Raw genomic sequence first — 11,990 nt, 5'->3', positions numbered from 1 at the left:
GCTCGGGTGTGCCCATACCCCTGCCCCCACCCCTGTACGGGTGTTTGTCACCCCCCTCCTGCCCTGCCCTTGCACCGGTGGGCGCAGCCCTGTCCCCTCCCCTCCCCCGCCCTCCCCGGTCCTCACCGGCCCCCTCCCCTAGGCAGGTCCTGGTGATCCTGTCCCAGCTGGAGGGCAATGCTGGCTTCTCCATCACCCACCGCCTGGCACATCGCAAGGCAGCCCAGGCCTTTCTCAGTGACTGGACAGCCTCCAAGGGGACCCACAGCCCCCCACTCACGCCAGAAGTCGCCGGTCTGCATGGGCCCCGGCCGTTGTGACCACCATGCCCGGGGCAGGGGCTGTGTCAGACGGACCCCCACCCCCCACACGCACTTTATGAGGGAGACCCCGACAGAGGACGCTTGAACCAGAATCTCAGGACCCTGCCCAGGGAGCTGCCAGCCCAGTGCGCAGCTTCCCATGGGCCTCCCGCCCCCTCCGTCCCCTCCCTGAGCACCCCCAGCCCGCCTGGCCAGGCCTCCCGGCCACCACGCAGAATACCTCGAACCAGACGGGCTGTGAACCAGCCCCACTCACCTGCCAGCCCCAACACCCGACGGGGGGCCGAGGCCAGGCTGCCCCTCCCTGTGGGCTCAGAGTCTCCTGTGGGGGAGGCAGCCAAGAGCTCTGTCCACAAAACCAAATCTGGGTGTCAGAGGCCAAGACCCCAGGGTGGGTTTAGGGACCACCCCTCACAGGGCATAAGATCAGTTTTCCCCCAGAGCCCTGGTCCCTGTTCCCCACGGGGCAGGCGGGGTCCCTGGAGCCCTGGTGTGGAGCGGGAAGTCCCAGGGCGGTCCCTGTCTCAGAAGGAGGGGCCCTTGGCCAGCCACCCCGCAGCGACACTATGCAATTGCGCCCGCCAGGATCGAAGCCATGACCGGGTGCGGGCGGGCGCCAGGCCCGCTGTGGGTGGGCACCAGTTCTCAGCACCGCTCACTGCTGCCGCGCAGGCCAGGACCAGCAGGCTCCTCAGCCAACCCTGTCCCTCGGCCCGGCCCTGCCACAGAGAGGGACCCCAGTCCATCATGGACGTCGGCAGGGCTCAGCCGCTCCCACCTCCCCACAGAAGCCCAGGAGCGTGTGGACGTCTGAGTCCAGCTTCCTGCGTCCCCACCCGGCCCTCCTGGCCCCTCACCCCCAGGCAGCGGGCCAGCCCCACCCCCGCTCCCCCTCGTACCCTGGCAGGGGCTTCCGGGGCTGTTACACCTGGAGAAACATTCCCACTCCCCTTTGACCTCCCCGTACTCTGAGCTGTGAATATTTTTAACCCTGTAAATACGGCCAGCTCTTGTGACACAGAGACTATTTTATCAGCTGTCAGCACCGTTCCTTTACGATAGGATTCTCCACAGTGGCTTCCGACTCAGGCTCCAACGGACCAAATAAAAGCGTTTTGTTTTGTAATCACGCCCCCTCCTCCGGCTGTTGCTCCGTCCAGGGCCCTGTGGAAGGGCAGAGAGATTGCTGGTCCGAGGGATAGGCCCTGCCCAGGCATCCCGGGCAGGTGGACAGATGGGGGCCCCTGGAGATGGCCGTGGTGGGGTGACTCACAAGCTTGGAAGGGGCAGCCAGCCCTACCAGGTGGACGCAGCCAGGAAGGACGGAGTGACTGGGTGGGAGCAGGGGCCGCAGCCCCAGGGCCAGGAAGGACTGGGCAGACAGGACAGCAGCACATGCAGCTTCTCCCAGCGAAGCATCCGCACTGGGGCCCTTTCTGAACCCATCAGTCACCCGGCAGGAAAAGATGGAGTGAGGGGCATGTGGGGAGAAAAGTTTCCTGTCCCCTCCCAGCCTCATCCCAGGATGGCCTCTGCCCCCACGCGGGTGCTGCTGATCAAAGCGCCGGTCGGAGGCTCTGCTGTCTCCCTGGACGGAGTTGGGGGCTGGGGTGCGGCCGGCGCAGGGTAAGAGGCTGTCACGGGCAGCGTATCGAATGTGAAAGCAATTAAAGCCACCAGCAGTGTTGGCTCCGGGCGGGCCTCGGGCGGCGGGGAGCTGCCAGAACACATCTCACCTCGGTGCCAGCGGACGCCTGCCCTGCTGTTCCGCGCCTGCGTGGCCACACCACACTCCTCCTGTGGGTGGGGGCCGGGCTCGCACCCACTCTTGTCTGACACAGAGCTGGCTCTGTCCAGCCCTGGGGTATCTGGGACCCCCATTGCTCCCAAGAGCTCCTCTGTCCCTGGCCCCACTCCCACGGCCACCCACCTCTCTGGTTTCTGCCGCCCCAGCCCTGTGGTGACCCAGGACAGAGGCCCACGAGAAGGACCCTCGTGGGCAGGAGTCTCCATAGCAGGCAAGGGGTCCGTGCCCACACTCTTAGCTGCCCAGAGTCCCCACTGGCCCAGCCAGCAGCCTCCTCTCCGCTTGAAACCCCCCGGGGGCAGCTCCAACAGGGAGGTGGTGAGGGAAAGGGGAGGCATCTACAGAGGACTTGGGCTCCCACAGCCCAGACCCTGCCAGGTGTTGGGTCGGGGCCACAGTGGGGACCTGGAGGAGGCGGCTGGCAGCAGATAAGGGGAACAGGTACGAGCGTCCTGCAGGCAGCAGGGAGGACTGGCTGGGCAGAACACACAGCCCTGGCACGGGGCAGACCCTGGGGGCAGCTGTCGGGGCTGCCTCCTCGGCCCCTGCTCAACCCTCCCCTCCCTTCTCTGTGCAGGCCTCTCCCCTCCCCCGCATTTCCTCCTGGGTTTCACCCCCACCAACAGCACCATCTCCCTGGTGTGTCTGGTCTGTGCCAGCCCTGTGCCCCCGTGGTGCCCTCTCCTGGCCCCTCTTGTTGGCGCTGCTGGCCACAGTGGCCTTCCCGGGGCGGGCAGTGGCGAGTTCTCACTTATGAGCCATCCCTGTCAGAAGCACTTAGTGTACAAATTAGCCGTGGCCTCTTCGCCTCCTTCCACAGCTCTGGGCTCCAGGCAGACTGGGCTGCGGCTCCAGGCCCTCTCCTGCCTGCCCGGGGCGCACGGCTGCCCAGTGTGGACCCCTGGCTGCCCGCCCATATCCTAGCAGGAGTGCCCGCTCCCCACTGGCCGGCCAGGGCTCCCCCAGGACCCCAACCCAGACCTGGGTGGGGGTGGCCACGGCGGGCTAGGGGTGCTCAGTGAGGTTTGTGGGGGTGGGAGGCCAAGGCCCAGGACCTGGATCCACCCCAAGAGTGGCCAGCCCTGGTGCTGAGGGCTACAGGGGGGCTGGACTTGGGACCCCACCACCCCACCTGCCAGTTGGAGGCCCTGCCACCCCGCCCGCCAGCCCGCCTGCCACTCAGGCGGGAAAAATCATCCGTGACAGGCCCAGGAAGGCCGGCCCCGGGGGCCGCAGACAGACGCACACAGCTCCTCTTCCCAACATATGGCTGCTGTCGGCCCCGGGCGCTGCTGGTCAGTGCCAGGCTCAGGAGCCGGTGGGGGCTCAAGCAGCCTGAGCCTCCCGTCCCACCCGCCTGGCCGGCTGCCCCCTCTGTCAGTCTACATCCCAGCCTCCTGGAACGGGCTCACTCCCACTACAGCAGCTTGGCCCTCCAAGGAGCGTCCCATACCCTCATCTGTCCCAGAGGCTCAGGACACAGAGGGTCAGCCCCACACCCGGCCCAGGGTGGCCAGTGACCTGGCATGTCCGTGAAAGAGTGCAGTGCATGGGGAAGGGCCCAGCTGGGGTCTTCCAGAGCCGGGCGGCGGGTGGGAAGGGGACTCTCTGGAGTGGACTCTAGGACGGTCGGGGCTGCTAGGCAGGACTCTGCCTGGTACAGCTGCATGCAGAGCGTTGGAGCCGGAAGACTCCTGGAGCCAGGGACCCATTCATGCACCAGTTCCCTCAGGTGGATGGACCCCAGAGCTCCGCAGGCTCTTTGTGTGCCCCCCCCCACCCTTGGGCCATTGTCCTGGGCGCTCTGGCCCACTCGGATGCCCAGCCCACTCCGTTCTCCCCCCACACCACCACTGTGTACCCGCCCTTCAAGGCCAGCAGCCTCAGGCTGGTGCCCAGGGCCCTCACGTGTGGCCATGACCCCTTTCGCCAAGGCCGGGCTGCCCCTCTCAACCAGGAGTCCTTGAGTGGGCTGGAAGGAGAAAGCCCTCGGGAGGCCTGTGCTCTGTAGACCTGGAGTTCTTGAAGTGCTCAGGTGGCCACAGGCCCTGGGGTCCCTTATTGAACAGACAGACATCAGCTGTGACCAGGCACCTTGCAAGGTACTGATCCCACATGGGGGCTCCAACTTGCTGCCGCTGGATACGCCAGTCTCAGGACCTGCGTGGGGCCTCCAGCCTGGCTCCAGCCCTGCCACTGCCCTCACTGCGCGGGTGCAGGCGCCCCGGCCCCTGCACCTGTCCCGACGCTGGCTGTGTGTCGACGCTGAGGGGATGAGACAGGCCTGCCCCCAGGCACTGGCCATGCCAAGCACTGCCTCCACTGCCTTCCCTGAGCCCAGCTCTCCATCCTGCCCGTGAGCCCCGGGCACACAGTCCCAGTGTTAATGGAGGTGACAGGCGGGCAGCCGTGGGCAGACCGGGCAGAAGAGGTTAATGGCCAAAATGAGCTTCTGGCTGGAGGCAGAAGGAGGGGCCATGGGGTCCCCATCCCGCCCTGCACTGGGACGGGCTAAGAAGGCATCAGGGCACCCACTAGGACTAGAGCAGAAGTGCCCGGAGACGGAGCACCTCACCGCCCATTCTGCAGATGGGGGCCGTGGCCCAGGAAATTGGTGGGGTGGGGGCACAGGTGCCAAAACAGAGTCCCAGTCACTGCCTCAGGAAGCAGAGGCCACCTCTCCATACCCAAAGTCAGCCCAGTGTGAGAGGGCTGGGCCCCAGCAAGTGGGTCGTAGCCACAGTGAAGAAGCTGACGTGCCCAGGCAGCCCTGTGTGTGGGGGGTGCTGGCAGTGACGACCCGGCCTTGCCTGGCTGTTCATCATGGGAACAGTCATCTGGGCACACGAGGTACTGGCCTCACACGCCCCTCACCCCCCACCCCGCGTACAGCTGAATCTCAGGACCCCCACCGGCAAGTGCAGGGCCCCTCATCCTTGCTGCCAGAGCCCTTCCGGGAGGCCAGAAACACGTCCAAGTTGCGCCCCTGGGCTCCTCTGGGGGCTGCCCCTCTTCTCTTCTCATGCACACTTCTGCAAAGGCCCATCGGTGGTGACAGGCGGGGCTCTCCTTCATGGCCTTGTTCCGCCTCTGGGGCTCCTTGGTCCCCTGAGCTTCACTGGGTTTTATTTCCTGCACGCTGAGATCTAGGTGCCAAGACCAGGGCTCCCTGATCCCTATTTTCCTTTCCCTGGATGATGACCAGAGCCTCCGGCCACTTGGTCTCCTGTGCTGTCAGCTGTGGCCTCTTCCAGACCTTCAGAGGGGTCAACCTTGGGCTGGCCAGTGAGGGACTACCGGCGTCAGGGTGACCTTGGACCCCAGTCTCCCGGGGCAGTGCTCGGCTGAACACGTCCAGAGTAGGGTCTGTGTATGGAAGCAGCCGGCCTCCTGGCCCCTGCTCTCCACGGGGCTGCTGGCGTGACGGCAGTCCAAGCTGTCTCCCGGCCCGGAGCTGCCTGCACGGTCAGCTGGTCAGCTGGGCCAGGCCAGGCGGGCAGAGAGAAGGCTGGCATGCTCTGCCATCCACAGCACCCCTCCCAGTCCCCTGCCCCACCCCAGGGACTTCCCTCAGACGGGCGTGGGCGGCTGTGTCAGGAAGGTGGTATGGAGGCAGGAGGGAGACAGAGCCCCACGCCCACCCCAGAACCAGGGACTGCTTTTCATGGACCCTGGGTGTGCTCCACCAGGGAGCTCTGCCAGCAGCCGGGCCAGGACCACAGGGAGATGCCGCTGGGCTCTCTTCTCAGCCCCATTCGAGGGGTGACACCCAGAAGTCCCGTGGGGTCCTCCCTTCTTCCCCAAGGCACCCCTGACCCCGACCCGAGCTGGGGACAGCCCCGGAGCCCGCAGCTGAGCCTGCAGGAAGCCCCAGGTCCTGGGGAGCCATGTGAGCTGGGCTCCCTGTGCTGCCTCAGAGCCAGCGGGGAGTAGCACACGCCTCTCTGGCTGGAGACCCGCAGAGGGCCGCCCATCACATGTGTCGGGGTTGGGACGTCTCCCCCGAGTGAAGGCAGGGGCTCTGCCCCAGCCATGCCTGTGTCCGCGTCTGGGAGGGAGCAGGCCGGTCCGGTGACTCTCCCCTAGGACCCAGCTGGGCCGTGGGGCTCCAAGCCTTTACGTTGGAACTTGGTGCAGCCGGGGAGGTGGGGCTGGGAGCAGCCCTGGCCAGGAGGACATTGGGGAAAGGGCTTCATGGTGTGGCTGGGGGTCCAGGCCCCTCCCTGGCCCTGCTTCTCACCTCCACCGCCCCAGGTCCTCTCAGGAGGGGACTCCCGTGGGGAGGCGTCTTTCACACAGCCGGGAAGTGCGTGGCCTGGTGGGGCAGCCCTGAGGTACCTCCCAGGGGAGCCCGGAGTGAGGGTTGGAGGGGTCCGCATCCAGGAAGGGGGAGGGTGCCTGGAGACCAGCCCCAGGTGGAGGCCATCAGCCGGCAGGGCGGGGTGCGAGGGGCCGGTCCGGGCAGCCTCCTGTTTGGAGGAAAAGAGCACGGAGGGCAGGGCTCGCCCAGGGAGGGCAAGGAAAGGAGCCCGGCTCCGCTGGCTCAGTCCGCGGTCCCCCTGTCCTGGGGCTCAGCCCCCAGAGCCCTGGCTTGGCTGGGCCTGCGGCTGTCAGGGGCCAGAGCCCTGACGGAGGAGCGCTGACGGCCCCTCTCCCGCGCCCCGTGCCGCTGACACCCATCACGCGGCGGCGGGGACCCGGGAGACCTGGCGGCCTCTGCGCACCCCCGCGGCAGCCTGCGGGCGCCCCTGACTCCGCCGCGTACCTGCGCTGCAGCCCGCTCTCCGGGCACTGCCTCCCGGGCTCCCGGCCGCGCCCCAGCGCACCCCGAGAGCGGAGCCGGTCCCGGCGCGCAAGGCCGGTGAGTGCGCACGAGGGGGCGGCGGGGGGCGCGCGGGAGGAGGGGGCGCGGGGCTCGGGCCGGGGGCTGCTCCTTCCCTCCCGCCGCGAGCGCAGTCGGAGGTCGCAGCGCCCCCCGGAGCCCGGAGCCCAGGCGCACGCGCGGCCGCCTCTGCCGCCAACTTCGGGAGGTGCGAGCGGCGTCGGGGGGACGCGGGCGGCGGCGGAGGCTGCGGGAGTCGCTGAGCTCGAGGGACCGCGGGCCCGGGGGTCCGGCTCCCGGCGCCGGGCCTCAGTTTCCTCCGTGGGAGCCGCGTCCCCCCCTCAGAGCCCCAGCGCGTCCGCGTGGTCCGAGTCGGGGCGGGGAGGGGCGGGAAGTTTGCGCCCCACGCGCGGCCTCACAGACTTGGCGGCTCCGCTCCCGGCCGGGCGCAGGTAGGAGCAGCGGGAGCCGCGGGGGCGGCAAGTTTGGGCTTCGCGGGGCCGACTGGACACGGGGCGCGGGGGCGGCGGGTGGCCAGGCGTGTGGGGGGCGCGAGGGGCGGCCGGGTCCCCCCACCCTCTTCTCGGCGTCCAGGAGCAGCGCGAGGGGCGGGAGGGCCGCCCTCAGGGGCCAGGCGGGGAGGGCAGGGCCCGGGTCTGGGGTCTGGGGCAGGAGCCTGACCTCGCGCTCTCCGCCCCCGCCTGTGTGGGGAGCCCCGCGTTCCCAGGGGGTAGCGGGATCTGCGGGTGGCCAGTCAGGGTTCCCGGCTGCTGGGTGCCCTCTCTTGTCCTGGGGGTACCTGTGCCCCCCATGCCACCGGTTCTCGCCCAAACAGGGAAAGGTGAGTGGGGGTGGGTGTCGGGGCCTGGCACAGGGCTGCTGGCTGCCCCGGGAGCGATTGCAGGGTCGGGCTGGGAAGAGCGTGTGAGTGCGTGTGCCTTTGTGTGTGCGTGTGGCTGCTGTCCGAGGGTGTCTTCTGCTCTGTGTACACACACCAGGTGGGTGCCAGGCATCCTCCGGGTCCCCATGGGGTCAGCAGCTGCTGAGAGAGCCCCTGGGACAAGCCCCTGACCCAGGAGCCCCCAGTCCCTGCTGGGAGGTGGGCTGGGCTGTGGCATCAGTCGGCACAGCTGTGTGGCTCCCAGGGCTGGGTGATCGATGGCCCGGCACAGCCGCCTCTGTCGCCGGAGCACCCACACCCATTTGTCATCCACATGGGGTGGGGGGGTGGCGGGCAGGGAGAAGGGGCTGCTTCTGCACCCACCACCCGGTCCAGGCTGGCTCTGCAGTCCCTCAGGGAGCCCCAGGTCCTCTCCTGGCCCAGCCCCTGCCTCCCGACCCCCACCTGTCTCAGCCACAAACCAGCTGGTCAGCCTCTGACAGCCCCCGCAGCCCATGACCCCCCTGCAGGGCCCCAAGCCTTTGGGCGAGTGGACCTCTCCAGCCCTGTTGATCGTCCCCCCAACGGTACCAACACAGTGTTTTGGGGGCAGCAGACAGCACTGCCCCAGCCCTACCCTGCTCAACCTACCGGCCATGCATGACCACGGGTGTGACTCCCAGCCATGTCTGCATGTGTCCTGGGGAGTCGGTGTGTAGGGCCTGTGTGAGTACGTGAGTACTGTGTTGGAGTGGTTTGGAAAGCCCCCGACACCTGGGTGTGCGGTGAGTGTGTTATCACAGACAAGCAGCCATGTCAATCGTGATGGGGTGTCATGTGTGTATAGCCAGGGCCCCGCACTTGGTGGCAGGCTCTGTTCTGAGCTCTGTGGCACAGAGGTGGCTTCTCTGGGCGCTGGATGAGGGCTCCGTGTGAGCCTGTGGGCTGTGCACCCCACACAGGCGCGTGCTGGGGCGGTGGACAGCCCAGGTGGCGGCCCAGATGGAGTGTGGCGTGCATACCAGCGCCGTGCGGGGCGTGGGGAGGAGCGGGTCTTGGCTGAGTGTGGCCGCTGCAGGCTCGGCCACTGACCTGCCTGAAGCCACCCAGATGGAGCTGGGCTGAGCAGGTGGCTGAGCCATGGGGCCATGCTGGGACGTCCACTCCCCACAGCCTGGCCTGGCCCCACATGAGACTGACCCCCTCAGAGACTCCCAGTGCCCACCTGACGCCCTGCTGGAGCAGGCTCTGTGCGTGTGTGCAGACACACACATGCATGCACACACGCACACACATGCACACTCACGCACACGCATACACATGCACACATATGCACACATGCACAAACACAGGCACGCACATGCACGCACACGCGCACACACATGCACACACGCACGCACATGTGTGCGCACGCACACACACGTGCACACGCAGCATCATCCCACACAGGCCCTTCTGTTGGTGTCTCGTCTCAGTGCCTTTTCCTCCGCTTTGAACAAGGGCAGGCAGATCGGCAGGGGCCGGGGTTGCTGGAGGGAGTGAGACCAGGAGGCTGAGGTCTACCCGGAGTGAGCCCTGGTCGCGCTGATTCTTTTAGCCATGCACATGCTGTGGGGAGATGGGTGTGGGCTGAATTCTCCTAGAAATTGGCCAGCCTCAGGGGTGGGGATTTGTGTAGGGTCAACCGATAAAATAAAGGATGCCTAGTTAAAATGGAATTTGGGATAAGCAATGAACACCGTTTTGGTGTGCCTTTCCAATATTGCCTAGGCGTCACTTAACACTCAGAAATGACGTGCTGCTGATCGCAGTCAGATGCAGCTCGGGGCCTGGACTTTGCTTTTTTTTTTTGGTGCCCTGCACTTTGCTGCCACCCTGGAAGTGTGCGTGGGGAGGAGCTGAAGGATGGGGCTGGGGGTGGTGCAGGGTGGGGGGGGGACGGGGAACCCAGGCTCCTGTCCCTGGAGCCGGGGGAGCCCTGGATGGAGAGCAGTGGGGAGTTAGTCAGAGGTAGGCTTGGCACTGACTGTGGCCCCATCTACAGGTGGCCATGGTGCCCAGCCCTGCCCCATAGCAGTCTGCCATGTCACGGGAGGCGGGCTCATGCCGCGTAGGCACAGGGGCGAGGGCACGGTCTCGGAAGCCCAAGAAGCCACACTACATCCCGCGGCCCTGGGGCAAACCCTACAACTACAAATGCTTCCAGTGCCCCTTCACCTGCCTGGAGAAGTCGCACCTCTACAACCACATGAAGTACAGCCTCTGCAAGGACTCCCTGTCGCTGCTGCTGGACTCCCCCGACTGGGCCTGCCGCCGCGGTGCAGCCACACCCAGGCCCCGTGCACCCACCCCAGACCGCCCGGAGGAGCCTGACCCCGGCAGGCAACCCCAGGGAGCGCAGCCCTTGGATGCTGTCCCCACGCCTGACCTCATGGTCGCTGATGTCCGCTCCCTGCACCGTGGCGGAGGCCCCAAGCCCAGGGCTGAGGGGTCCCCAGGGCCACCACTCCCTGTGGCTAGGGCCACCCGGAAGGGTCCTGGCCCCAGTGGGCCCCTGCCTGAGTCATGGAAGCTGGGGATGGGAGGGGGCTCAAGGGGCATGGCTGCAGGGGATGTGGCCTCAGCGGGCCCTGAGGGCAGCGTCCCCTGCTATCCCCCGCCTGCCTCAGGGGAGTTCCCTGAGGCCCACAGCCTCCACCTGTCTCTGCTGGGCGTCAACTACCCGCTCAGCCCAGGCCTCTGCTCCTTCTTGGGGCCCTCACTGGCCGCTGCGGCCCACGTGCCCTTCCTGGCCTCAGCCAGCCCCCTGCTGCCCCCGGCTGCGGCCTTCCCAGCTGCGCAGCCCCCTCAGCGCCCCACCCTGGGCCCCCGCCTGTACTACCCGCTGCTTCTGGAGCACACTCTGGGGCTGCCAGCAGGCAAAGCTGCCCTTGCCAAGGCCCCTGTCTCCCCCAGGAGCCCCCCTGGGACTCTGGTTCCTGGTCTGCTGAAGGTGCCAGTTCCAGGGCTGGGGCCTTGGCCCCGAGTCACCCCCAGGGACCCAGGGCAGGAGGGGGAGCTGGAGCGGGCAGCCCAAAGTGACCCCAGGAGGAGGCTGTCCCTGGGAAGCAGGCTGGAGCTCCCGAAGGCGCCCCCCAACCTGACGAGGTTCTGTTCCCGGAGCAGGTGGGCGTCTTGGGCTCCCGGTTCCTGAGGTGGATGGAGGGGCTGGGTGGCTGGGCATGGCGGCTGGGCATGGCGACTGGGTGGCTGGGCATGGCGGCTGGGTGGCTGGGCATGGCGGCTGGGGTCTGTCCTGAGCTCAGTCGCTGGGAAAGTGGGCTCCAGGCCACAGAGGGGAACTGAGAGCCGAGAACCAGCTTGGGGTTCTCGGGGTCTCCAGGAGAGCCCAGGCTCTAGGCTGGGGCCGCAGGGCAGAGGCCATGAGGGGAGTGGGGCTGGGGCCGGAGGCGCTGTGGGGGTGGTGTGGCCTCCTGACCGGCTCCCACCCCACAGCCTGCCCACCGGCCCCTCTGTGACACTGTGGTCTGAGGACAGGGAGCCAGGCGGCCCTGAGACCCCCGGCCCCGAGGGCCCCCTCCCACCGCAGCCACGGGGCCCAGTGCTGGGAAGCCCACAGCACGTGGGTGAAGACCTGACCCGGGCCCTCGGTGACTACGCGAGGGTGGAACGACGGCTGGGGCAGCTGGGGCCCGCGGGGGGCCTGGCCCCGAGACCCCTGCGGGAGCAGTTGGGCAAGATCCGCCTGGAGCTGCTCAGCATCCACCGGGCCCTGGAGCGGGCTGCCGGGCCGCCCGACGCACCCCTCGACCTCTCTGTGAAACGCGCGCCTGCCAAGGGGCCCCAGGCTCTCGGAGAGGCGTGGGGGCAGCCTGAGCTGAGTCCCATGTTGACCAGGGGTACCCCCGAGCCACCCAGCATGCTGGGCCCTGCAGCGCCCCAACCCTTCTCCGGCCACACCACGAAGTGTGAGGCCGACTCCAGTGTCCCACCCCCGGGGCTCCCCCTCCCGGCCTCAGATGACCCTGCCATTCCTGGCAGTGGCTGGGGTGCCTGTGTTACCGCAGGGAGTTCCCAGACCCCTGAGGCTGTCTGTGGCCTGCAGAGCCCCCGGGGTGCCGAGGTCTGATCATGGGCGCCTGAGGTCTGTCTGTCTCT

At 67.7% G+C, this 11,990-nt stretch overlaps 1 protein-coding gene across 1 annotated transcript in view; it reads left to right on the top strand.

Moving 5' to 3' along the window:
- Positions 1-7,149: 7,149 nt before the first annotated feature.
- PRR35 (proline rich 35) overlaps positions 7,150-11,990 on the top strand; it is a 5,178-nt gene continuing 337 nt past the window's right edge. The window contains exons 1-3 of the mRNA XM_026447532.2: positions 7,150-7,404; positions 9,877-10,997; positions 11,328-11,955. Of these exons, the coding sequence (XP_026303317.1) occupies positions 9,916-10,997; positions 11,328-11,955 (1,710 nt within the window). The 5' untranslated portion in view covers positions 7,150-7,404; positions 9,877-9,915. The remainder of the gene's footprint in view (positions 7,405-9,876; positions 10,998-11,327; positions 11,956-11,990) is intronic.

Source organism: Piliocolobus tephrosceles, chromosome 17, assembly GCF_002776525.5.
Source record: "Piliocolobus tephrosceles isolate RC106 chromosome 17, ASM277652v3, whole genome shotgun sequence".
Classification (NCBI taxonomy): Eukaryota; Metazoa; Chordata; class Mammalia; order Primates; family Cercopithecidae; genus Piliocolobus; species Piliocolobus tephrosceles.
The sequence above is the reverse complement of the archived record's forward strand: the minus strand, read 5'-3'. Positions and strand labels throughout refer to the sequence as shown.